Source organism: Entamoeba histolytica, genomic scaffold (assembly GCF_000208925.1).
Source record: "Entamoeba histolytica HM-1:IMSS scf_1104750518175 genomic scaffold, whole genome shotgun sequence".
Taxonomy (NCBI): Eukaryota; Evosea; order Mastigamoebida; family Endamoebidae; genus Entamoeba; species Entamoeba histolytica.
The window spans coordinates 1,498-25,848 of record NW_001914996.1 but is presented as its reverse complement, the minus strand read 5'-3'; the positions used below and the strand labels follow the sequence as shown (position 1 = coordinate 25,848).

Sequence of the window (24,351 nt, the reverse complement as noted above, 5' to 3'; positions counted from 1 at the left end):
TCTTTGAAATATCATTCAATTCTTTACTTAATAAGATGTTTTAATGATAAAAAGATTTAATGTTTGTATTATTTTACGTAAGTTGGTTAGAGAAGAATAGTTTAATAAATAAAACATACACAATATGTTATTTATTCAAGACAAAGAAATGAATAAATCCAATGAACTAAAAATCAAACAAATGAAAACAAAAACATTAAAAGAACTTGTTGAAGAAGTTAAAGAAAAGAAAGTTAGAAATATCCCAACATTTAATCAAGAAATTGATCAATTTTTAAATGGAGGAATTTCATTAGGTGAAATAACACAAATAGTTGGATTTCCTGGAAGTGGAAAATCTCAATTATGGTTTGTTTAATGGTAAATAATAATCAATAATAATAATAATAAAAGTAGTATGCAAATAGCATGTAATGTTCAATTACCTGAAGAGATAGGAGGATTAAATTCTGAATGTATTTATTATGATTCATATTCACAATTTTGTATTTCTAGAGTTCAAAGAATGGCAGAGTGTATATGTGCTTCATACCCAGAATATAAACTTAATGTAAAAGAAATACTTGAAAAAATTCATGTATATCAGCCACATGACATTGTGAGTCTTTGTTCATCTCTTTTATCAATAAATAATAAATTAAATAAGGTAAAAGTAATAATAATTGATTCAATACCAACATTTTATAAGAAAGCTATGTGTAATGATACAATTAGATTAGCAGCACTTCATCGGATAATTCAAATTCTCTCAATATATTCAAATAAATATTATTTATCAGTTGTTATAGTAAATCATTTAACAACAAAGAAAATTAATAGTAATTACACATCCATTGATTATACTCAATCAGCACCATTTCTTACATATTTTTTAAGGAATGGAGGAGTAATATTTACATCATATATTAAAAATTCTATATTTCTTTATCAAATAGAATCAAAATATAAAGCAATAATACAAACAACAACTCGTTTACAAAATGGTAATATTTCATTTGAAATTACAGAAGATGGATTTAGATAAATAAAATATGAATGAAAAAATATAAATTATATCATTTTTCTTTTTATTATTTTCGTTCTTTTCTTTCTTTTTGATTTGCTTTCTTGTATTTTTTATTAATTAACATAAAAAAATAATGAATTAAAAAAGAAGATGAATATCATTATTTACCTCTCCACAGTCCTAATAATGATCCTTTAGCAAAATTTAATGCACTAGTAAATGTACCATCTCCACCAAATCCTGTTTCATTTCCTTTAATATTCTTAAAACTAACTCTATTAGCCATTTCTTCTGAATCAACTTCAAGAATAATTCCATCATCTATAACTTCATCAATAGCAATTGCAATTTTATCATAAAATTCTAATGCTATCTTTTTATCTAGTCCTTTATCAAATATTATTTCAAATCCTTCTACAATACAATTTAATGCATTACTAACAAATAATTCATTTTCTTGTGGATCTGTTAATGCTGCAATAATAAGGTCTGATACCATTCTATATAAAACAACATATTTATCTAATAAAAATAATTCACTATTTCCTTTTCCTGAAACTGCTTTAGCAATTCGTGTTTCAATATCATGTTGTTTATGTAATGGAACATTTGGGTTTTTTTCATAAAATTTACTATATAATCGTTTTCCATCTAAATCAATAATTATTAGTGCTTTAATTGTAGGTGTGTTCATATTCACACTGATTAATTTCTTCATTTTAGTTCTTTCTTTTTTTTTTTCCCTTTTCGAGATATAATTATTATTATATTATTTTTTTTTATTCTTTCTTGTTAATCTCATAATCACTTTGAAGATTTATTCTTCAGATTTTAGGATTTTCTTGAAACTTATAAACCATTCTCTCTTTCTTCCTTATGGCAATTGATAATATCACTATTTTTAATCTATCTGGTGATGTACTTTATTGTGGGAATGATAGAAAATATTTTAGATCTATTGACTTTTATATTAAACATTTATTAACCCAATATTCACCAACTGTGTTTGTTATTGACTCAATCCAATATATTCGTGTTATTAGAAATAATCTTCATTTTGTTTCGTTTGACTTAATTAATCAACCCCCTTCAATATGTATATCTCATATATTTTCAATTATTACTGCAATTACTGATTTCTGTAATGGATTATCAGAAACGATTATTCGGAATAATTTAATTCGAGTGAGCGAAGTTATTGAAGAAATGCTTGATAAGACATCAATCAAATCATATCAAATTGTGTCACCAATGTCAACTGATTTTTCAATTACACAAATATTCAAAACAAATACAGAGACACGAGGAGTTTATGTAGAACATATTGAAACACTTGATAGCAATGGGACAATAAAAGGGATTATTAATGTCAAAAGTAGTGAATGTCTTCCATTAACAATATATTTAAAATATCCCGATGATGTTGAATTTAAAGGAAATAATCCAATGAATGGATTATTAAATATACCATTAACATTTGGATCTGTTCGTGTATTAACATATAAATTAAAACGTGATATTGTTGCACCATTTGATGTTAAAATTAAAATAGAAAAAGGAGATACATACATTAAATTTAATAGTACTATTAAACAAAGAGTTATAGGGAAATGTTGGTTAGTATTTAATAAACCAAAATATATAGAAAGTGTTAGAGTAATTGATGGAGAAGGACAAATAGAGGATAATAATCAAAATAAACAAAAAATTAAATGGAATATTATAGGAAATGGAACAATTAAATTTAATTATAAAGAAGGGATTCAACCATTAACAAGTGATTTTCCATTTGTTTGTGTAGAATTTGAAGCAGAAAAAACAATAGTTTCAGGAATAAGTATAATAAAAATGAAACTTGAAAGAAATGATATTCCAATATATTTAAAACAAGCAACTAAACAAGGGTCATGGACAATTAAAATTTTATAATTAATTTATTCTTTCTTAAAAGAAAAAAAAAATACATAAAAATTTGATAAATTAATTTAAAAATATCCAATTCATTTTTCTCTTTACATTTAAATTATTTTATTTTTTTCTTGTATTTTGATAATGTGTTGCAATAACATCTCCATATTCATCTTTAATTTCTATTTTCTTTCTTTTATCTTGTTCTCGTTCAATTTTACTTATTTCTTGTAATTTTCTTTCTGTTATTTTAATTTCTTTTTGAAGTTTATTAATTTCTTGTTGTCGTTTTTCTTGTTCTTCAATGATTTTTTGAGCATCTATTTTTTCTTGGATTTTACTTACATCTACTAAGTCAATTGGATCCATTTCTATTCCTTTTCCTTCTTCATTAAATACAATTCGTTTTTCTCTTATAAATATTTTCTTTTTTTGTAATCTTGCTAATGCATTTTTTTGTATCATTAGTAGTCTTTCTAATTCTTGTGCACTTTGTCCTTCTTTTGGTCTAATATCAATTACCACTTTTCCTTGTAATCGCATATTTTGCATTTTACAATTAAATTCATCTGGATTTTTATTCGATGCTTTTCTTTTTAAGTATGCTGTTGTTTCTTCTTGTAATTTTCTCGTGTGTGCTCTTTTAACAAAATCCTTTCTTCTTTCAAGTTTACCTAATCCTCTCATTGACTTTGGTTGTTGACGTTCATGATGGATAGTTTGATTAAATGGATTTCTTCCCATATATTTTATTGTTTCTTTTAAGTTCCTTTTTTCTAAAAAACCCTTTATTTTTTCTTATTTTTTCTTTCACAAACTATTTCTTTATGTAAATCATCAATTATTCTAATTTGTATTGTTTTAATAATTGTTTAATATGTGTATTAAGTCCTTCTGATTCAATTGGTGTTTGTAATTCATAAAAAGGATTTAATATAATTTTCACATAATCTTCATAAACTGCTGTAAAAAATCCTTTTGTATCATCAGTTTTACTTGTTGACATTAATACAAATTTAATATTTCCTGATGTAACAAATGCAGATAGGTGATGTGACCCATAAACATCAATTGATTTAAAATACATTTTTGGTGTTGTTTTCTTCTTTTCTTCAATAAAGTCTAATGCAGAAAGAATAACAAATTGGTTTAAGACATATTCATTATCTGATGCATATTTCATTGCACTTTCTTTTGGATATTCATAAAGTAATCTATCATTACTACCAATAATAACAAAGTATGTGTTTTGCATTTCTTATGAAAAACAGTTTTTTTCTTTTTAATTTTTTAAGTTCTTTTTTTTTAGTCAAGAATATTCAATACAAACTTCACTGTATGTCATCCATCATTGATTATTTTTATTCTATTCAAATTTCTGATTTCAAAATTCAATTTCCTAAGTGTTTAATGGATTATTTAAATACAGACGATGATAATATTAATTCTTTTATTAATCAAGTATTTAAACTTCCAGCATTAGATGATATTGTTAATTATTTCTCAAAATTTGCACCTAGAAGACAATGTCTTCAAAGACTTAAAACAAGTTACACATGTTTAACATGTTATGGAAGATATGTAACTATTTGTGGTGAATGTTATAATCCAAATGAACATATTGGACATAATGTTCAAGAACATACAAACACTGTAGGATATTGTGATTGTGGAATATTTAGAAATGGAGGATTTAATCATTGTAAACATCATTCACCAACATTAATTATTAGAGAAGGAATATTAGAAAGAGCATTTGGAGAATATTTAGAGCATGGTAAAGAGATAGTAAGAGTAATTATCAAAACATTACAAGAATATTTATTAATCAAACATACTTCAAAAGAATGGAATAAGTTTAGTTTATTTATGGATAAAATAAGTAAAATCTTTCAAGCGGAAGTATTATATCAATTATTTGGAGAGGTTTCATCAGAAATAATAATTGGAACATTCTCATTCACTCAAGCATTATTCATTTTAATAAATTCAAACATTCCATTACCAACTAATTTTATTCAAATAGTTGGACCATCATGGTTTATTCCTATGGCAATGCATCCAGCAGCATATAAACATTATAAAGATTTTATATTAGTAAAATATCAAAATAGAGCAGTGTTTTATGGAAAAACATTATATTTCATTCAACAAGAAATACAAATACTTGAAAAGCCAAAAAATCGTAAAGACTATATAAATCTAATATATGCTGTAAATGAATGTAGTTCATTATATCTTCAACAAGACATTTTAAATATAAAACAAAGAAATGAAGAATTTAACAAGGCAATTTCAATATTTTCAAAATTAATAGATGGGATGTTGAGTAATAAAAAGATGTTACTTACAGAAGATCAATATGTTGTTAAATCAATTATTAAAAACATAATTCATTTTTATGTAAATGGAAAAGGAAAAGAATATTATGGAAATATACTTAAACAGGATATATTAGTTAAGAGAATTATACCATTAATGGGGATATGTGATGATGAATTTATTAAAATGATAATGGATATTTTACATTCAAGTCAAGAAAACACAGAAAGTCTTTTAGATTTGATTACTGAATTTTGTTTTAATCAAAGGAAAATAAGTGCAGGAGTATATCAAATGATAAAGAAATGTGGAGATAATTTAATTCTTCCAAGTGTTAAATTTGAAGGAATTGAAGTAGACGAAAGAATTAATAGATGTGAAAGTCAAATTGATTTTATGGATATTTATCAATGTAATATTTTACCATTTTCTTTAAGTCAAATAGGAGATACATTTAATATAATTAAATTATTTTCAAAAATGAAAGAATGTAAAGAGTCAATGATTGAATTTATTAAAAAAGAATATCCAAGTATTAGAAGTGAAACAATATTAATTATTATTGTATGGTTTTTTCATTATAAAGAAAAAGAAGTTCCATATTATATTTCACAAAATAAAATGTATGAAAAATATAAAAGAGAAGATAAAACACAAAGCATTACAATGAATGAAATATTACAAGAACAAACAAAAAATAAAAAATTAATATGTAATCCATTTGTTCCATTTGCACAAGGTATAATACAAAATGTTTATTTATTTATTTGTTTATTAACAAAGAAAACAATTGGATTATGGAAAACAAACAATGAAATAGAAATAATATTAAAATCAAAAGAATTAACACAAATACTTATTCATTCTATTGATGAACAACCATTATTTGTTATTCATGTATTATGGTTAAGAGTTCTTTATAACATTTCACTTCCAGATGATGATAATTGTTTTATTATCTTTACTCAACTTCAAAAGTTTATAAAACAATATCCATTTATTTTGGTTTGTTATTATCATTATTATTATTCTTCTTTTATTAATAATATTCAGAAATTTAATCATTTAGCAATCAATCTACAAATTATCTATAGAATATGACTCAGTTACTCTTGGAACACAAAAACTCTTTTTAGAAACGTATTTTAAATAATTTAATTAAGGTTAAAACAAATTAAACAGAAAGTTTTAAATAGAAAGAACTCATAAATAATACTAAAAAATAAGAAAACATCAAAAAAGGAAAAGAGAAGAACTAGAAAAGGATAAAAATAGAAACGACAAGAATAGAGAAAGAAATAACGATCATCTCTTAAATTAACAACTATAAAATTAAAAATAGAATGAGTGTTTCAAGAAGAACATTGTCACTTAGTGCTAATGCCAAAGCAGTATCAGGAAGTAAATTTAAAAATATTTATGGAGAAACATGGAATGTAAATACATGGATAAGAAATGTACATCCAAATATAGGAAATGAACCAATTATTCAAGTGTCTAGTAAATTTTATGGAATTCCATGGAAGTCAAATGGAGATGGATTAATGTATGTAGGAATAATGAATAAAGCAGAAAGAATAAGTGATAAACCATATCTTATTAAAGCACATAATCAACAAATAACAACATTTGAATTTTCACCATTTCATGAAAGAATGCTTTGCACTGGATCTCGAGATTGTAGTATTAAAATATGGGATATTATGCCAGATGGATTAACAAATGATATGAGTGAAGCAAAAGTTAATATTCAAGAAGAAAAACGAATTACTAATGTTACATTTCATCCATATGCAGATAATTTACTTGCAAGTAGTTGTATGGATGGAACAGTTAAAGTTTATGATATTACAGAACCTAATGAAGAAGTAATTAAAGTAAATAATGGAGCAGCAGAAGTATTAACATTAAATTGGGAAGGATGTTATGGAGAAAACTTTATGACAATTTCTAAAGACTTTATGTATAGACTTTATGATCCAAGAGTATCAAGTGAAGCAATTACAAGTTATGGAGTTGCAGAAACAGTAAAAGGATTAAAAGGAGTATTTATTGAAGGAAGTGACTATATTGTAGTTAGTGGATTTAGTAAAAAAGGAGAAAGAACAATAAGTTTATTTGATCAAAGAAAGCAAGGAATTATTAGTAAAAGTATTATTGATAATCAACCATCACCATTAAGCATTTATTATGATAATAATAATAATTTAATTTATCTTACAGGAAGAGGAAATCAAATCTTTACATATGAAGTTCAAGGAACAAATTTAGTTAATTTAGGAAAAACAAATATTCAAGAAGGAATATTTGGAAGTGCATTTGTACCACAAAGATTATATGATGTTAAAAAATGTGAAATAGGAAGATTTGTTTTACTAAATAGTAAATGTGATACATTATATAATGTTTCATTTAGTTTACCTAGAAAAGAAGGAAAAACAATTTATCAAGAAGATTTGTATGAAAATGTATTTAGTGGAGTTCCAGAATATACAGCAAGAGAATGGCTTATTCCACAAACACAAGAAGATAATACGAAGAAAAGAAGGTCTAGTCAACAAGGAGGAAGTAAGAGAAATTCAAGAAGAAGAAGTAGTGTTTCATTAAAACCAGAACATATGAAAAGTATTTATGAAATTGGAATTGAAGAAGGAGGTAAAAGTAAAATACAAGAAAAATTAGAGAAATATAATTTAACACAAGGGAAAAAAATGAAAAAGTTAAAATTAAGTGGAGGAATTGAAGAAATAGAAAGAGGATGGATATGGAATAGTTATATTAAGAGATGGTGTGAAATGAATGAGAAATATGTAATGATATTTAATAATAGAGATGATCCAGTTCCAGCAATTATTATTAATATATTAAAAATTACAGGATTTAATAGAACAGAAGAAATTGAAGGAAAAGTTGGTATTGTTATTGAAATTGATGAAGAAAGTGAGGAAGTAATAAAAGGAAAACTCAAAAAGAAATATGTTTATTTTGTTAATAGTCAAAAAGAAGCAGAAGAATGGCAAACAACATTTGAAATTCTTCAAGAAAATGCGGAAGAAATAGAAGAAGAAAAACAAGAAAAGCAAGAAACAAAAGAAGTAAAAGAAGAAGAAAAAACACAAAGAGAAATAGAAGGATTATTATATTGTATTAAACCAACAATGTTCAGTACAATTAAACATAGATATTTTTATATTGAAAAAGGAATATTATATAGTCAAAATATTACATGGTGGACAGAAGAAGCAACAGGAAATAGTGAAATGGAATGTTTCTTAAATAGAGTAATTCATTTAAGTAAAACTGAAGGTATTTTCCCTAAATCATATGGAAAAAATACATTCCAATTAACAAGTAAAGGAAATGTTATTCATTTAGCATGTAAAAATGAAGAAGAACTAGAGAAATGGATGAATGCATGTACACCAAATAATTTAAAAGGAGAAGAAGCAGATGAAGAATTAGAAGATTTCCGAAGAACACCAGCACAAGATGAAATGGAATATTATTTTAAAGGAATATTTGGAGGATATTCAAAAATCATTTTTACATTAGTTGCAAATGAAATATTTATTTTTAAGAATAGAACAGACAGTACTCCAATATTAAAAATATATTTAAAAGATATTGAAAATATTGATATTAATGAAGATAAAGGAGAAATGAGTATTGAAATGAAAGAAAAAGGAAATAAACATGAATTTAAAACTGAAGAATGTAAAGCATGGAAAGAAGAAATTATGGAAAGAAAGAAAAGAACAAGAGATATAATGAATGAACTTGGAATTAGAGGAAATATTTTAACTAATGACAATGAAATTAATGAAGAATATATTCAAGAGCAATCAAATTTAGGAGAAGAATATTTTACAGACTTTAAAAAATTAATAGAAGGAGAACCTACACTTCTTATTCAAATTAAAGGAAGAAGAAGATTAAGATCATATGTTATTGAATTAAAACAAAAAGAATTAAATCCATGGAATTCATATGTTTTACTTTGTAAAGAAGGGATTTATGTTTGGAGAGGACAATATTCACCTAAAGTTAATAGGTCTAAAGCAGAAGAATTAGCAAGGAGAATTTCAGAAAAAGAACGAGACAAATGTAAAGTTATATTATTAACACATGGAAAAGATGATAGAGAAACAGATATGTGGAAAAAAATAGGATGTCAACCAACAAAGTTTAATCCAGATAATAAAGAAGAAAAAGAAGGAAATAATAAAAGTACTGAAGAACAAGATAAAGAAGAACCAGAAATAATCCGAATATATAGAATAGTTCATAATGAAAAGAATGAAAAAAATCCATTAAGTGTTAGAATGATTTATGAACATGGAAATACAACATTACCACCAAAAGAAATATTAAAAGAAGGAACAGTTAATATTATTAGTACAAGCACAGAAATCTATGTATGGCAAAGTGTAACATCAACAATTAATTGTAGGAAAATAGGAAATATTATTGGGAATGAACTTAGAAAAAGAAATAAACCAATAATTATGGTAAAAATTAATCAAAATGGAGAAAATATATTATTTAAAGAAAAGTTTAGTAATTATCCAGGAACATTACCAATTCAAATGGGAGGAATTGAAAATAAAAAAATGACAAAAGAAGTTGAACATAAACCACAAAAGAAAATAGAAACAATGATTTTAGAAATGAAAGAAAAGAAAATAAGTAATTTTACGGAAATAATATTAAATGTTAATGGAAAAATGATTTTTAATAATCTTAAAGAAGGAACATATATCATTAAAAGAATTGAAGAACATAATACAGTTGAATATCCAAAAGAATTATATGGACACTTCTTTAGTAAAGAAGCATTTTTAATTCAATATACATTTTATCCAGAAGGAAGTGAAAAAGCTCAACACATTCTTTATTTTTGGCAAGGAAGAGATGCATCACTAATGGATATGGGAACATTAGCACATAAAGTAGTTGAAACAAGTGGTACAGTTGAAACATCAGTTCAAGTTAGAGTTGTACAAGGAAAAGAACCAAAAGAATTTTTAAAAATCTTTAAAGGGAAATTTATTGTTCATTTAGGAGGATATAGTGAATATTATGATAAAAGACCAGAAATATATGAAATTAGAGGAAGAGAAGAATATCTTTGTAAAGCAGTTCAAATGCCAATTAGTTATCAGTTAGAAGAAAAAGGAAAAGGAATGAAATTAATGCCAGGAAGTATTTACGTATTTAAAACAATAAAAGGAATTGAAGTTATTGAAGGAAAAGATAGTAATGAAGAAGAAAAGAAAATGGTAAAAATGATGGAACAAGAATTTAAATTACCTTTAAGTTATAATCAAGAAATATGTAAGAAAATAATTGGAGGGAATATTGAATTTATAGAAGGAGTAGAAAAAAGTAAAGAAAATTATCATCAAATTAGATTATTTAAATTTACATTTTGGGTAACATCAGTTGATATTGAAGAAATTGAACAACCAAGTCAAAATGATTTTAATAAAGAGGAAGTATTTTTAGTTGATGCAGGAAAGTTATGGTTATGGTTTGGAAGTAAAGCAATCAATGAAACAAAAAGATTTTCATTACAATTTGCATTAAAATGTGCAGAAGAACGAGGACTTAAAGAAGTTAAAATTGAACAAGAAAATGAAGAAAGTATGGAATTTAGAGCATTATTTGAAGCATGGAGTGATACGAATTTATTAAGGAAAAATAATTTAAGACAAAATTATCCAGTTTGTCAAAAGAAAGAAATTGAATTAATAACACAAGTAATAGATGGAACATTTAATGAAATAGACCCAGCACTTAAAAATGAAATAAGTGTTGAAGGAAAAAGAGTTCGATCTATTAAAAATCCTAGTGAAGCAATTGAAATAGATGGAATTGAAGTTGACCAAAGTATTATTTTCCCAAGAATTGAAAAAAGAAGTAAAGTTACTGAAATGGATGCTAAAGAAATGTTTGATGAATATTGTAGAACAAGATATACATATGCAGAATTAATAACAAAACCAAGACCATTTGGAGTAGACAAAAGTATTCTTGAAACATATTTATCTGATGAAGAATTCCAAGAAGTTTTTGGAGTTTCAAGAGAAGAGTTTTATAAAATGAAACCATGGTGTAGAGATAAGTTAAAACACTCAGTTTATCTCTATTAAATTATTCCCAAGAATTAATTCTTTTTTTATAAAAATTAACATATTAAAATTTTAAGAATTAATATTAATTCAATTAATTATTCAATATCTTTTAAATTAATAGCTTTAAAAAATACTTCTCCTAATTCAGGCAACCATTTTCCTTCAATAGAAGTAATACATCTCATATAAGATTTTGTTGTAAGTAATAATTCATGATAAATAACATACTTTGATTTAACACCCATATTAAATAATGCTGATGTTGGATGAATTAAACATTGAACACCTGTTCTTAAATTAATATAAGTCTGTCCTTTTAATTTAGCAGCATTATAAAAATAAGAAGCAGTAATACACTTTTTTAAATTATCTAAATTTCTTCCACATGAAATTTCATTAATTCCTTTTTTATTCATCATATCTTTTAATTGTTTTCTAACATCTTTTGCTTTATTCATTGCTTTTATATTAATATAATTTTTGTCACACCATTGCTCATTTTCTTCATGTTCTTTCCATTGATTATAAACATTAACAAGTGTAATATGATCACTATCTGGTTGATAAAATTTTTCTCTTGTTGCATCAGCTTCTTCTTGTCGTTCTTTTGGTCTAAGAAATACATTTGGAACTGTTAACATTGCTGCAATAGTAAGTGCCTCTTCTGTACATTCAAATTTTTGTGCAACAATAAGCATTTTAGATAATGATGGTTCAAGAGGTAATTCAACCATTTCTCTTCCTAATTCTGTAATATTTCCTATTTCATCTAATGCTCCTAATATCCATAATTCATACATTGAATTTAAAATTCTTTCTTCATTTGGTTTATCAATTAATTCAATTTTATTAATATCATTAATTCCAATTGCTTTTAATTCTAAGACTGTATTACTTAAATTTGTTCTTTGAATTTCTGGAATAGGACTTTCAAGTAAATCATATTTAAATGTATTTTCTGTAAATAACCTATAACATATTCCTGCTTCTGTTCTTCCAGCTCTTCCTTTTCTTTGTTCTGCATTTTGTTTACTTTCTGGAAAAATTTGTAACGAATCCATACCTATCTTTGGATTATATATTTTCCATTTTCCTAATCCACTATCAATAACATATTTAATTCCTTGTACTGTTAATGATGTTTCTGCAATGTTTGTTGAAATAATTACTTTTCTCTTATTACTTTTAATAAATATTTTTTTTTGTGCTTCATTGGATAATTGAGAATAAATAGGAATAATTTCTATGTCTTGCTTATTTTCTACTTTTATTTCTTTATATTTTTCTTTGAGTAATTCACAACTTACTTCAATATCTTCTTGTCCTGTCATAAATACTAAAATATCTCCTTTTCCTTGATTCATATGAATGGAAAGTACTTGTCTTATTGCCATTTCAATATAATCATTTGGTGTTGTTTTAAGATATTGAACACTAACAGGAAATGTTCTTCCTTCAATATGAATAATAGGAACTATCCCAAAAAATTCTATTAATTTATTTTCATTAATAGTAGCTGTTGTTATAATTAATTTAAGGTCATTTCTTTCTTGAATAATTCTTTTTATAATACCAAATAAAATATCCGTATTAAGACTTCGTTCATGTACTTCATCCATTATAATAACACTGTATTCTTCTAACGTTGGATCTTTAATTACTTCTCTTAATAATATTCCATCCGTCATAAATTTGATTTTTGTTTTTTTACTTGTTTTATCTTCAAATCTAATAAGATACCCAACTTCTTCTCCTAATTTACTTCCAACTTCTTCACTAACTCTTTGTGCAACACTTACTGCTGCAACTCTTCTTGGTTGAGTACATCCAATTCTCCCATGTTTTCCAATCCCTTCTTCAACTATATATTGTGCAATTTGTGTAGTTTTACCACTTCCTGTTTCTCCAATAATAATATTAATTTGATTTTCTTTAATACTTGTTATAATTTCTTTTTTCTTAAAAAATATTGGTAATTCTTCTCGATTTCTTTTAATTTCTCTTCGTTTTTCCATTCTATTCATTTCTTTTTCCTCTCTCTCTTCTCTTATATCTTCTTTTTCTTCTTCTTCTTCTCTCTCTTCCTTTTTGATTATTTTCTTTAATATACTTTCACTTTCTATTATCTCTCTACTACCTTTTTGTCTTTCTTTCCTTTCTTTAAATTTAATTAATGTCTCACTTCCTCTTTTTATTAATTTTGCAATATCACTACTTGGATCTTTGATTGGAACAACAATTTTTGCTTCTTCTAATTTATTATGCTTCCCTTCCATAAATTGTGGAATAATTTTCTTAACAATAACTTCAATATCTTCAACTTCTTCTTTAATTTCTCTATTTTGTTTAATAATTCCTGATGCCTGTAATTGGTTTTCAACCCATTTATCACCTTCTTCTTTTTTATTAAGTAATTCATATAATTCAACTTCCTGATGTTGTTGGTCATTAATTTCTTCATCATAAAATTCAAGTATATCATTTTCTTCTTTCTTATGAATTTCTTCTTTTCTTAAAATTTTAACATATGTAGCATCTCCCCATTCTCTTCCTAATTTTCTATATTGACTTTTTTCTGTTTCAGTACTACTTCTATGTCTAGAATTAGATCGTTTTCGTTTATGACTTTCCATCTTTCTATTTATTAGTTTTTCTTATTAATAAAATTATTCTCTTTTATAAAACCTTAAATATTTCTAATACAATCTCAATTATGCTTTCTTTAGACTTTCTGATGGCAAATCATACATTGATAAGAACCCAATCAAATTAACGTGTGATACTAACATTCGTTTACAGCAATATCTTTCAATCCCAAGCTCACTAAAAACTTGGTCCATTGGAACCTTTCCTCCAGTGGCTAATTCAAGAAATTTTTCCCACTTATTTCCAATTACTTTCCCACATGTGAAACATCGTACTGGAATAATCATTCTTTCTTATTTTTTTCAGTTCAAAGGGTTTTTTTCACTTTTCTTAATCTTTCTATTTTTAGAAGTTATTTTCATACAATTTGGATTTTAAGTATGTTGAGTATAACATTATGAGAAGAAAAGACACTTTCATTTAAGATATTGACTCATTGCTAATTCAATGAATAGATTAGAAACAACACTTAAAATTATAGTAGAAGATTGTGGATTTTCATTAAATGAAATTGAATTAAATGATATGGAAAAAGAAGGAAATATTGATTCATTCACAAAGAAAAGACAAATGATTTATCTTCAAGTTTGTGATGTTGAGAAATTATGTGATCTTCGTGTAAAAGAAGAAGCAAAAGAAGAATGTACTTCAGTGGTTCAGCTTACTATAGAAATTAAAAGGAAAATTAAAAGTATTGATATAATGTATGAAGAATTAAGAAAGGAATATCAAGAATATGCAACAGAACAATTAAAAAAGAAAAATCAAAATGATGAAAAATTAATTGAATATAGACTTTCATTAAAAACAGTAGAAGATGAAATTGAAACAATGAAAATGATTGCTAAAAGAGGAATACAAATTGAAGAACATTTTCATATTAAGGGAATTGAAGAATTTAGTGTTGGTTCACTTCCAGAAAGTGATGATAAACGAATTAGAGAGATTGAAGAAAATGATAAAAACATTGATAATAAATTAAGTATAATTCATGAAGGAGTTAAAGATTTAAAAGAAGTTGCTACTAGTCTTAATCAACAAGTAGATGAACAAGATATGAAAATTGAATTAATAACAAAAAAAGTAAATAAACAAATTTCTCATTTAGATGAAAAAAATATAAAATTAAAAAGAATATTAGAACATGTAAGAGGACCAGATCAATTATGTTGTACAATAACAATACTTTTTGTAATTTTTGGAGTTGTAAGTGTTGGTGCTATGATTTTAATGAAAAATTGATTTAATTATTGTGTATGTATATTTTAATTTTTTCTTTTCTTCTTTTTTACTTCATCAAATCTATTTTTCATAAGATTTTCTGTAGATACATCAGAAAGTGATTCTGTAACTTTTTTGACATTTTCTATTAATTGTCTTATTTTTTGAATATCTACTATTCCTGTTAATTCTATCTTTTTTAATGTCTCTCTTAATTCATTTACTCGTTCAATATCTTTCTTTTGACGGAAATTAAATAATTTATAAATTATTTCATAATCCTTAATAAAAAATTCAAATACAAATGAATATTTAATAACACTATATGCTTCTTTACAAATTTCTGCTGCTTCTAATATTTCTGGATTTGATTTTCCTGTACTTTTTTCAATATTTATTTCTATATTATATAATACATCTTCTTGTTTAGTAATTTCTCTTATTATATTATTATATTTAATATATTCATCAAAATATTCTAAAAACTTTTTATTTTCTTCTTTTAATTTTTGTGCTTGTTCATCTAATTTCTTAGCTTCTGATTTTTCATATAAATTACATTTATAAAATCCTCCTGTTTGTGATCCATGTGTTTTCCAATCCCCTCGACACATCCAACACCATTCCCCATGACATCGTGAACACGTCATATGGTTACATCCATCAACTCTTTCAGTATATAATCCACAATGAAAACATGGTTTAGAAATAGTATTAACAAATTTCATACTTTCTGTGTCATTTGTTACTAAATCATTCCATTTCATAAATTCTGAACATGACACTGGTTTATGCATTTCTCTTCCACATTTAAAACAAAATTTTTGTCCACATTTACAAATAATTGGTACTTCATTTCTAGATGTATCAAAATAATGAATTGCTCTTCCACATGTATCTACTGGACAAAATACATAACTTTTTCTATGACTAATAAAGTCTTTACAAATAAAATACATAAATCTTTCATATATTTTTTTATTTCCTATTTTTTCTATAATTTCATAATTAACTTTACATGTACATCCTTGTTCCATACATAAACAATCAACTACATTACTTCCTATACTTTCAATCATCGTTTTAATTCTTTCTTCCCAACATTTTATACAAAAATAATGTCCACAATTTAAACTAATCACTACTCCTTCTTCATAACAAATTGGACATGTTTTTTCTTTACATTCTTTAATTTCTCCATTAATTATTCCATTTTCTTTACAAACTTTCTCATAATTCTCAAAATATGCTTCTTCTAATTTATCTTTTGACCATCCATATCGTTTTAATAATATTGAGACATTCCCTGGACTAATATTTAATGCTTCAGATTCTTTTTCACAACTGTCTCTAATCATTTTTATAATATCTTTTGCTTCAATAACTTCATAACATTTCTCTATTCTTGGATCTCCTCTATCCTTTTCTCCATTGCCATATAATTCATCATCAAATACATCTTCATGCCATTCTTCTTCTTCTTTTTCTTCTTTTATTCTTTTATTATTTATTCCTTTTCTTTTCTTTTCAATAATTCCTCCTTCTTCCACTTTTTCTTTCCATTTCATTTCATCTTCTACATATTCTAATCCTTCATCTGTTTCTTTTTCTTCTTTCTCTTCTTCTCTTTTATTTTCTTGACTTTCTGGTTTTGGAAATGTTCGAAGATTATCAATAATCCATGGAATACTTTCTTCAACATTCCATTTATATTTCCTTAATGCAAATATACAAATATAATCAGGAAATCCCATTTCCATTAATACATTCATTTTTCTTTCTTGTTCTTCTGTGAGTGGTGGTATTCCATGATTACATCGACATGTAGGTCCTTTTTTTAAGCAGTCAGAACAAACTCCAAACCCACAACTTGGACATTTATACAGATGATGAAATCCTCTAATTTCTTTATTACACATTTCACATTTACCTGTCTCATTAGTTTTTTGATATGATGTCATTCTTCAACTTAATATATATTATTTCTTGCTTTCTTTTTAAGTTCTTGTAGTTTATTTTCTTATTTTTTTGTTATTTTTTTTGTTATTTTTTTATTATTGTTATTTTTTGGAACTTTTACAAAAACCATTCTATTAATCTTTCAAAGCTCTTCTATCATCTTTTCTTCTTCTTCCGAACTCTCTTCTTCATTCTTCTTTTCTTCTAATATCCCAACAGCAACATTCATTTCTACATAACATTTTCCTTCTTTCTCTTCTTTCTTTTCTTCTTGTCCTGTGTGATTTTCTTGAATTTCTGGTTCACATTCCCCTTGTTTAACATACTTATTTGATTCTTTGAACATGGGTAGAAAGAGTTCTGCTCTTGAAAGAACATTACTACGTTCTACTTTATGTGTAAATCCTTTTTTCACTTCTCCTATTTCTTTAACCTTAGGATAGTCTTGTTTTTTATCTTCAATAATAAGAAATGACGCCTTATTTGTTCCTTCACTCATTTCTTTGTTTCTTTGAAATTTAAGTTTCTATTTATCTTTGTTATGAAAAAAAACTCTATTAAAAACAATTTCTTCTTTGCAATCAATTAATTCTTTTTATTCCTCCGATGTTGATCCACTTTCAGATTCACTTGTTGTGCTTTCTTCAGATTCTTTGATTTTTTCTTTCTTTCCTTCTTCTTCATTCCAATGAAGTTCTTTCATAACTTCTTCCATTACATCCGTGTTTGTCTTAGGAACTTTTCCATTCTTTAAGAACTCCATTCGTTCTTCAACTTGTTCTTTCATAGCTTCTCCAAATCTATCAGTAGAAACTTCTCCAAAACAATCGATTCTTGCTGCTGTAGATGCTTTGTTAGCAACAAACCTACTAATTCTTCCTTTATTCTTAGCTTCTGCTCTTGCAATAAATGTTGACCCAAAAATAACTCCATATTTAGGTGTATTTCCTCTTGTTTTAATAGCTCGGAATAATGCTTTTTCTGCTCCTAAAATTTGAAGTGTACTTGCTGGATATTTAGCTAAATTAGTTAAACTTCCTGCCTTAGAAAGTAATCTTGCTCCAACACTATCTCCTATTAATGCTGTTAAATTAGGTGCAATTGTTGTCATCTTGGAATGAAGATATTCTTGTAGTCTTTGTTTATATTCATATAATTCTGTTACTCGTTCTGCAAATCTTTTAATATTTTGAAGGTCAAATTCATTAACATCAAATCCCATTGATGAATTAGCTGCTTTAATGATTTCTTCTGCTGTTTCTTCATCCGTAATTTTAATTAATTCTTCTTTCTTTTTATCATCTATTGAATGTCGGTTTTGAATGATTAATACTGATTTAACAAATTTAGTATTATCATTATTTAAAATATTATATAATTCTGGAAAATGCCATGAATACCATTCTTTAATTCTCATACTAAATGTATTCATGTCTTTTTCCATTTGATCTAATAAAAATATAGCTTGAACTGCCATAGTATCTTGTTTATTTACATTAAATTTAACTTTATTTCTTGAATAACTATGTCCAAGTCCTAACATAGCTGTTCTAAGATCTTCATTTGTAATATCTTTTAAATATTTACTAAAATGTGTTCTAATCCCTCTAATAACACTATTTACTTCTTTTCCTTTTGTACATTTAATTTTCATTGCTTCACTAATTGCACTTCCTAATTTCTCATCAACTATTCCTAATACTCTCTTTTTAACATTTTCTTCTAAAAATTTCCTTAATGTTTCATGAAGTGCTCCTTCTGATATCGCATTAATATTTTCAAGTAATTCTTCCGATGTTTTAAATTCTACAAATGCTTCTAATCCTATTATCTTTGAAAATTTCCCAAAATTATTTATGGATTTCTCAAATTCTTCTCCTTTTCCTATTTCTTCTTTCTCTTTTACTTTAAATAATCCATATCCAATAGGACTTTCATATAAGATTACTTCTGCCATTTCTTTTTGTCTATTTAAGTTCTTTTTTCTTTTTTTTTAGGGTTTTCTTCTTTTTTTATTCTTTTATTATTTTTTTTTTATTCTTTTCTTTTCGAAATATATAACAAAATCTTTCAATTTATTTTTTCTAGCAACATTCTTTTTCTTTCTGTTTTTCTTGTACTTCTTCCATCCTCATTCCTGTATTTGTTCTCATTCTTCCCATTATACTTTTATTTTTAAATATCGATTTAACTATTTCTGTAAATACTTCTTCAACTCCTTCTCCTGTTTTTGCACTACAATTAAATACTTTTATTCCTCCATTTTGTCTACTAAAATTCTCTGCCATTTCTTTTGTAACTTTTCTATCTCTTGCGTCTATTTTATTTCCTAAAATAATAATTTCTGGTTGATATTTTTCATTTCCTAATTCATGTAACCAATATGTTATTTTATCAAAACTATTGATGTCTGTAACATCATATGTCACAATACATCCATGTGTTCCACGATAATATGATGTAGTAATATTTCGGAATTTTTCTTGTCCAGCTATTTATTATATTTTATTTTTCTTTCAATTTTATCATTTATTAACAAACCAGTATCCCAAAGTTGTACTTTAATTCTTTTCCCTTCTATTGTAAAATATTTCGATTTAAAATCAACTCCAACCGTTGATAATAATGATTCATTAAATATATTTTCACAATACCTTTCTAATATTGCTGTTTTTCCTACTCCTGATTCTCCTATAATTAATATTTTAAATGTATAATCACTTTGTGTATTTGTTGTTGCTTCCATTCTTGTTTTTTTTTATTATTATTATTTCCTTATTAATTAGTTCTTTTATTTTTATTTTTATTTCCTTTTATTTTGATTTCTCTTAAAATGAACCAACCAATTCTTCTCTCGAATTTTTCTCTTCTTCTTTATTATTCATTTAAATATCTAATTCTTCTGTAAACATCTCTAAATCTACTCCTTGTTCTTTAAGTGTTTCTTCGACTTTGTCTTCTTCTTCTTCTTTATTTTCTTCTTTAAGTTGTTCTGCCATTCTTGGATTATTCATAAAGAATTCTTTCCCTGTCATTCGTCCTTTCTTTCTATTCATTTCGGCTTCTTTCTCTTTTTTAATCTTTTCAAGTGTGATTTTTCTTTCTTTCTCTTTATCTTTCCACCACTCTTCAAATGTTTTCTTTGTTGTTCCTATAAATTCTCTTTCTCTTGCTCGTTCCTCTTCTTTTTCTTTTCTTACTATTTCTTCATTTAAAAATATTACTTGTTCTTTAAGTATTTCAATAAGCATATCTTTAACATGATCTACAAGTTCAAATAAACACGTAAATTCTTCTTCAATTATTTGTTCAATGTTTTTTTCTATTCTTTCGATTTTTTGACCAATAAAATCTTCTTCTGTTTCAAGAACAAATGTTGGGTGTGTTTCTGGATAATCTTCTGGTATACTAAATTTAATTGTTATTTCACCTTTAACTATTTGAAGATTTTCATCAACTGTTTCTTCAATAGTACATGAAAGAACATTATTTTCATAACTTACTTTATCTCCATAAATTGCACTTAGTGTTTCAACTTCAGTTTGGACGTCCATAAATATGAATTGTTAAGAATGAAATTCTCGTTATATCTTTTTCTTTAAGATTTTTCTTTCCACTTCTACTTCTCTCTTTTGGGAAAATTAGGGTTTAGACATGAATAAGTCATGTTTAAACGAAATAGTCTACGTGGTCTTCACATCATCAAGAAGCAGATAATAAGAGAATAACTGAATAATCAAATCAACTGAATGGAAGAAACCATTGTTTCACTTGCACTCCTTGATGGGAGACATCCAAATGTGTTACATGAAATGTATCAAACACCTCTAGTAAATGAAAGGTTAAGTCATAAAATTGAAATAGCATTAAAGGGTGATGTATATAGAATGATGAAGGAGTATGAAAACATTCAATACAAAGAAGTTCCAACAACAGATATTGAGGATATTGAGAAATTAATAATTGGAGTGACATTATTAAATGGATTTGTTAGAATGAATTTTGTTGGACCATTTAATTTAGAAGTTGAAGGAGAATCAAAGAAAGAAGTAGAATATTTAAGTATTGATGGAGAACAAGCAAATAAACATATTGTAAATTCATTATGGTTACATACATCAGCTAAAATATTTGGTGTATTAAAAGGTAAAAAGAAACAATTAATAAATCTGTTTATAGGAAGAGAAGCAATGATTCATCAAAGAGTCTTAGAAAATCCAGGAGAGTCATTGGTTACAAGAATTGGATGTGGGTATAGAGATGGATTAAAAGAACTAGAAAACATCAAAGAAGAAATAAATAAAACATTGTATGAAAGAATAAAATTTAAAATGAATAATGAAGTTTGTGTTGGGTTGTGGGTATCAGAACAATATCGAATGGTTAAAGAACAACTAAATAAAATAAGTCAAGAAGAAAAAATATTTGTTGAATTAAGTGGAGCAATGGGAAAGAGAACAAAATATCAAGAAAAGGAAACAGCACAATTATATGTTAGAGTTGAACGAAGACCACATCCAGTAAGTGAAATTAAACGACAAAAGTGTGAAACAAAGTTAAAAGAAACGGAATTAGAAGAAGATAATGATATGTTATCACAAACGGATTATTCAGGAGATATTGGATATACACCATTATCAACATATGATGAAGCATATGTATTAATGGAATGTATGAATAGATATAGGAAAAATTGTAAAAGTGAACTTATTTTAGAAGAAGTAATTCCATATTGTAATAGGGTATTAAGAGATAGAATAGATTTTAGTACATTTATTATGAGTGTTTTATTAAAATCAAGATATGAAGCAACAGTAACACATTTTTTGTGGAGGTCAGTCAAACAAGCAGATGATCTTGTTAAAATGATGGAAAAAGGAGAAGAAGAAATTTCAAGTGAAGAACGATTAGAAAGTATTTATATGACAATGATTCCTAATATTTTTTCATTAAGAAAAGAAACAGGAATGAGAATGTTATTAATGGGAGAGTCAGGAGCAGCAATTAATTATTTTTCAGGACTTGATATGAAGATTGAAATTGTAGCTGCATATGTTTCAATGAATGAAAAAGAAAAAGCAGAAGAAGTTGCAAGAGAATTACTTGCAGAAGGAAATAAAGACCCCGAATTAAAAGTTTTAATGTATGAAATTACTAACGATCCAAAATATCTTATAGAAAGTTGGGAAGAATCTAATCATACATATGTTCATGCGGAACGTATTCTTGGACAATATTATTTTAATAAAAAAGAATGGAAAGAAGCAAAGAAACATTTTGATATTGCATTAGAAATTAATCCTATTTATCAAAGACTTTGGTTTGCATTAGGAATTTGTTGTATGCAAATTTCCGATATTGCAGGAGCTAAAAAGGCATTTTTAAAAGGAGTTAATTTAGACTCAGATGATGGACAAAGTTGGGCAAATTTGGCATATATTCATAGTATACAAGGAAATAAGAGAGAGGCACAAGTTGCATTGAAGGAAGCAGTTAGAAATATCAGAACAAGTGAAGATTTATGGAAGAATTTAATTATAATATCTATAGATATTAAAGATTATAGACAAGCTATCAGTGGAATTGTATCATTATATGATGTTAATAAAAGTGCAATTAATCCAAAAATATTATCTATGATGTGTGATGTTATTCTTCAAGACCTTCCAATGTTAAATGGAGAAACAGGAAGAGCAATGAAAGGGTTTATGATTCCATTATTAAAAAATATAATAAAAGACTTTAAAACAACAGACCTTGTTTATCAAGTAGCAAAAGAAGGACTTGATTTATTGAATCAATTATGAAGAATATGAATGATTGAATGGTCTTTTTATATTTTATTTTGATAATTTTTTTTTTGACAAAACCAAAATACCTTCAAAATGATAAAATGTATAAAATAAAATGTATTGTATTTTGATACAAATATATTGTTTAATAATTACCTTATTTAGTATTAAAATAACATCACTGATTAAATATTCACATCATTGTCATCTGTTTTTCATATTTGGTTGATCTTCTCAATACTATGACTTTCATATCTTTCATCTCTAAATGATATTACCTATTCAATTCAAAGTAGCATCTCCTTCATTTCATCACAACTAGCACATAATAAAATATTTTATAACATTAACCTAATTTTATACATCTTTTTACTCTATAAAATCAAAAGAAGATGACCAAAGGAGAAGACAGACTCAAACCAAGAAGAAACTTTCAAGAATAAAACAAAGTGGAAGAAAGATAAATAAAATAATAAAGAATCTAGTCAAAAAATGTTTCTGTTTGTTACATAAGAGAAATAAGTGATAATAAAGAGAAGATGAAAGAACTGTCTATACAAAAAGTACTACACAAATTAATAACGAACAAATAAAATGAAATGAATAAAGAGAAAAGATTGATACAAAAGTAAACAATTGAACATAAAGAGAATAATTCCAATGATTAATATGAATAGTACAATGAATTATTTTAAATGGTACTATTATCCTCATTGATATTTTATATAATCATTAATTTATAACAACAATTATTCTTCATTTTATTCATCATACAACTTATCCAATTTTATCAATTATGTAATTAAATGATATATTATATTTTGATTGTTACAACACCATTTCAAACAGTTTAATCATGAAATGATAATCATAAAGAAGAAAAAAGATGAATAGTGAAAGAATAAACTAACAAATAAAATAAATGAAGTTAACAAATAATAAAAATGATATAATGACAAAGTGGTAGAATTAAAATTGTTTAATTTATATTAATAAAGACAATAACAAAAATGAAATAAACCATGGGACTATAATTAATAACAAGGAATGTTGAAACTGTGTATTGACATGTATATTTAATTGAAAATCTAAATTTCATTGAAAATCAGACATTACAATCAAGAAAATAGTGGAACAAAATAAATAGAAGAAATGGATATTAAAATCATGATATAAAATAGTGAAAAGAAAAATATGAAGAAGAAAAAGAAATGATAATAAACATTAAGAAATAATATATAATAAGAACAATAAAAAGAATAAAAGAAAGAGCAGAATTATGTTATAATGATATAATAAGAATATCAACGTGATTTGATAATATTAAAGAATTTAATAATCTAGGAAATTGAGTTAAAAGATT

At 25.4% G+C, this 24,351-nt stretch overlaps 16 protein-coding genes across 16 annotated transcripts; 6 read left to right on the top strand and 10 right to left on the bottom strand.

The window, feature by feature from the left end:
* Positions 1-124: 124 nt before the first annotated feature.
* EHI_122860 (DNA repair protein RAD51C, putative) lies at positions 125-1,024 on the top strand (the record flags this gene model as incomplete). The annotated part of the gene is made up of 2 exons (XM_649126.2): positions 125-348; positions 397-1,024. 2 exons carry the CDS (start codon positions 125-127, stop codon positions 1,022-1,024), a joined length of 852 nt encoding a protein of 283 aa, XP_654218.2.
* A 142-nt stretch (positions 1,025-1,166) lies between these two features.
* Positions 1,167-1,724, bottom strand: EHI_122850 (uncharacterized protein; the record flags this gene model as incomplete). The annotated part of the gene is made up of 1 exon (XM_649127.2): positions 1,167-1,724. The coding sequence occupies one exon, from the start codon at positions 1,722-1,724 to the stop codon at positions 1,167-1,169; it is 558 nt and encodes a 185-aa protein (XP_654219.2).
* A 158-nt stretch (positions 1,725-1,882) lies between these two features.
* EHI_122840 (uncharacterized protein) lies at positions 1,883-2,935 on the top strand (the record flags this gene model as incomplete). The annotated part of the gene is made up of 1 exon (XM_649128.1): positions 1,883-2,935. The coding sequence occupies one exon, from the start codon at positions 1,883-1,885 to the stop codon at positions 2,933-2,935; it is 1,053 nt and encodes a 350-aa protein (XP_654220.1).
* A 99-nt stretch (positions 2,936-3,034) lies between these two features.
* Positions 3,035-3,658, bottom strand: EHI_122830 (U3 small nucleolar RNA-associated protein 11, putative; the record flags this gene model as incomplete). Its single annotated transcript, XM_649129.1, has 1 exon — positions 3,035-3,658. The coding sequence occupies one exon, from the start codon at positions 3,656-3,658 to the stop codon at positions 3,035-3,037; it is 624 nt and encodes a 207-aa protein (XP_654221.1).
* Positions 3,659-3,755: 97 nt separating this feature from the next.
* Positions 3,756-4,169, bottom strand: EHI_122820 (sedlin, putative; the record flags this gene model as incomplete). Its single annotated transcript, XM_649130.1, has 1 exon — positions 3,756-4,169. One exon carries the CDS (start codon positions 4,167-4,169, stop codon positions 3,756-3,758), a length of 414 nt encoding a protein of 137 aa, XP_654222.1.
* Positions 4,170-4,252: 83 nt separating this feature from the next.
* On the top strand, positions 4,253-6,389 carry EHI_122810 (uncharacterized protein; the record flags this gene model as incomplete). The annotated part of the gene is made up of 2 exons (XM_649131.2): positions 4,253-6,241; positions 6,306-6,389. 2 exons carry the CDS (start codon positions 4,253-4,255, stop codon positions 6,387-6,389), a joined length of 2,073 nt encoding a protein of 690 aa, XP_654223.2.
* Positions 6,390-6,579: 190 nt separating this feature from the next.
* Positions 6,580-11,388, top strand: EHI_122800 (actin-binding protein, putative; the record flags this gene model as incomplete). The annotated part of the gene is made up of 1 exon (XM_649132.1): positions 6,580-11,388. One exon carries the CDS (start codon positions 6,580-6,582, stop codon positions 11,386-11,388), a length of 4,809 nt encoding a protein of 1,602 aa, XP_654224.1.
* Positions 11,389-11,465: 77 nt separating this feature from the next.
* Positions 11,466-14,003, bottom strand: EHI_122790 (helicase, putative; the record flags this gene model as incomplete). The annotated part of the gene is made up of 1 exon (XM_649133.1): positions 11,466-14,003. The coding sequence occupies one exon, from the start codon at positions 14,001-14,003 to the stop codon at positions 11,466-11,468; it is 2,538 nt and encodes an 845-aa protein (XP_654225.1).
* A 78-nt stretch (positions 14,004-14,081) lies between these two features.
* EHI_122780 (DNA-directed RNA polymerase subunit N, putative) lies at positions 14,082-14,303 on the bottom strand (the record flags this gene model as incomplete). The annotated part of the gene is made up of 1 exon (XM_649134.1): positions 14,082-14,303. The coding sequence occupies one exon, from the start codon at positions 14,301-14,303 to the stop codon at positions 14,082-14,084; it is 222 nt and encodes a 73-aa protein (XP_654226.1).
* Positions 14,304-14,463: 160 nt separating this feature from the next.
* EHI_122770 (uncharacterized protein) lies at positions 14,464-15,258 on the top strand (the record flags this gene model as incomplete). The annotated part of the gene is made up of 1 exon (XM_649135.1): positions 14,464-15,258. The coding sequence occupies one exon, from the start codon at positions 14,464-14,466 to the stop codon at positions 15,256-15,258; it is 795 nt and encodes a 264-aa protein (XP_654227.1).
* A 23-nt stretch (positions 15,259-15,281) lies between these two features.
* On the bottom strand, positions 15,282-17,198 carry EHI_122760 (zinc finger protein, putative; the record flags this gene model as incomplete). The annotated part of the gene is made up of 1 exon (XM_649136.1): positions 15,282-17,198. The coding sequence occupies one exon, from the start codon at positions 17,196-17,198 to the stop codon at positions 15,282-15,284; it is 1,917 nt and encodes a 638-aa protein (XP_654228.1).
* A 140-nt stretch (positions 17,199-17,338) lies between these two features.
* On the bottom strand, positions 17,339-17,695 carry EHI_122750 (uncharacterized protein; the record flags this gene model as incomplete). Its single annotated transcript, XM_649137.1, has 1 exon — positions 17,339-17,695. One exon carries the CDS (start codon positions 17,693-17,695, stop codon positions 17,339-17,341), a length of 357 nt encoding a protein of 118 aa, XP_654229.1.
* Positions 17,696-17,791: 96 nt separating this feature from the next.
* EHI_122740 (nucleolar protein Nop56, putative) lies at positions 17,792-19,153 on the bottom strand (the record flags this gene model as incomplete). The annotated part of the gene is made up of 1 exon (XM_649138.1): positions 17,792-19,153. The coding sequence occupies one exon, from the start codon at positions 19,151-19,153 to the stop codon at positions 17,792-17,794; it is 1,362 nt and encodes a 453-aa protein (XP_654230.1).
* Positions 19,154-19,280: 127 nt separating this feature from the next.
* EHI_122730 (Rab family GTPase) lies at positions 19,281-19,942 on the bottom strand (the record flags this gene model as incomplete). The annotated part of the gene is made up of 2 exons (XM_649139.1): positions 19,281-19,687; positions 19,738-19,942. The coding sequence occupies 2 exons, from the start codon at positions 19,940-19,942 to the stop codon at positions 19,281-19,283; spliced, it is 612 nt and encodes a 203-aa protein (XP_654231.1).
* Positions 19,943-20,081: 139 nt separating this feature from the next.
* EHI_122720 (uncharacterized protein) lies at positions 20,082-20,754 on the bottom strand (the record flags this gene model as incomplete). The annotated part of the gene is made up of 1 exon (XM_649140.2): positions 20,082-20,754. The coding sequence occupies exon 1, from the start codon at positions 20,748-20,750 to the stop codon at positions 20,082-20,084; it is 669 nt and encodes a 222-aa protein (XP_654232.1). The 5' UTR covers positions 20,751-20,754.
* Positions 20,755-20,945: 191 nt separating this feature from the next.
* Positions 20,946-23,022, top strand: EHI_122710 (uncharacterized protein; the record flags this gene model as incomplete). The annotated part of the gene is made up of 1 exon (XM_649141.2): positions 20,946-23,022. The coding sequence occupies one exon, from the start codon at positions 20,946-20,948 to the stop codon at positions 23,001-23,003; it is 2,058 nt and encodes a 685-aa protein (XP_654233.2). The 3' UTR covers positions 23,004-23,022.
* Positions 23,023-24,351: the final 1,329 nt, after the last annotated feature.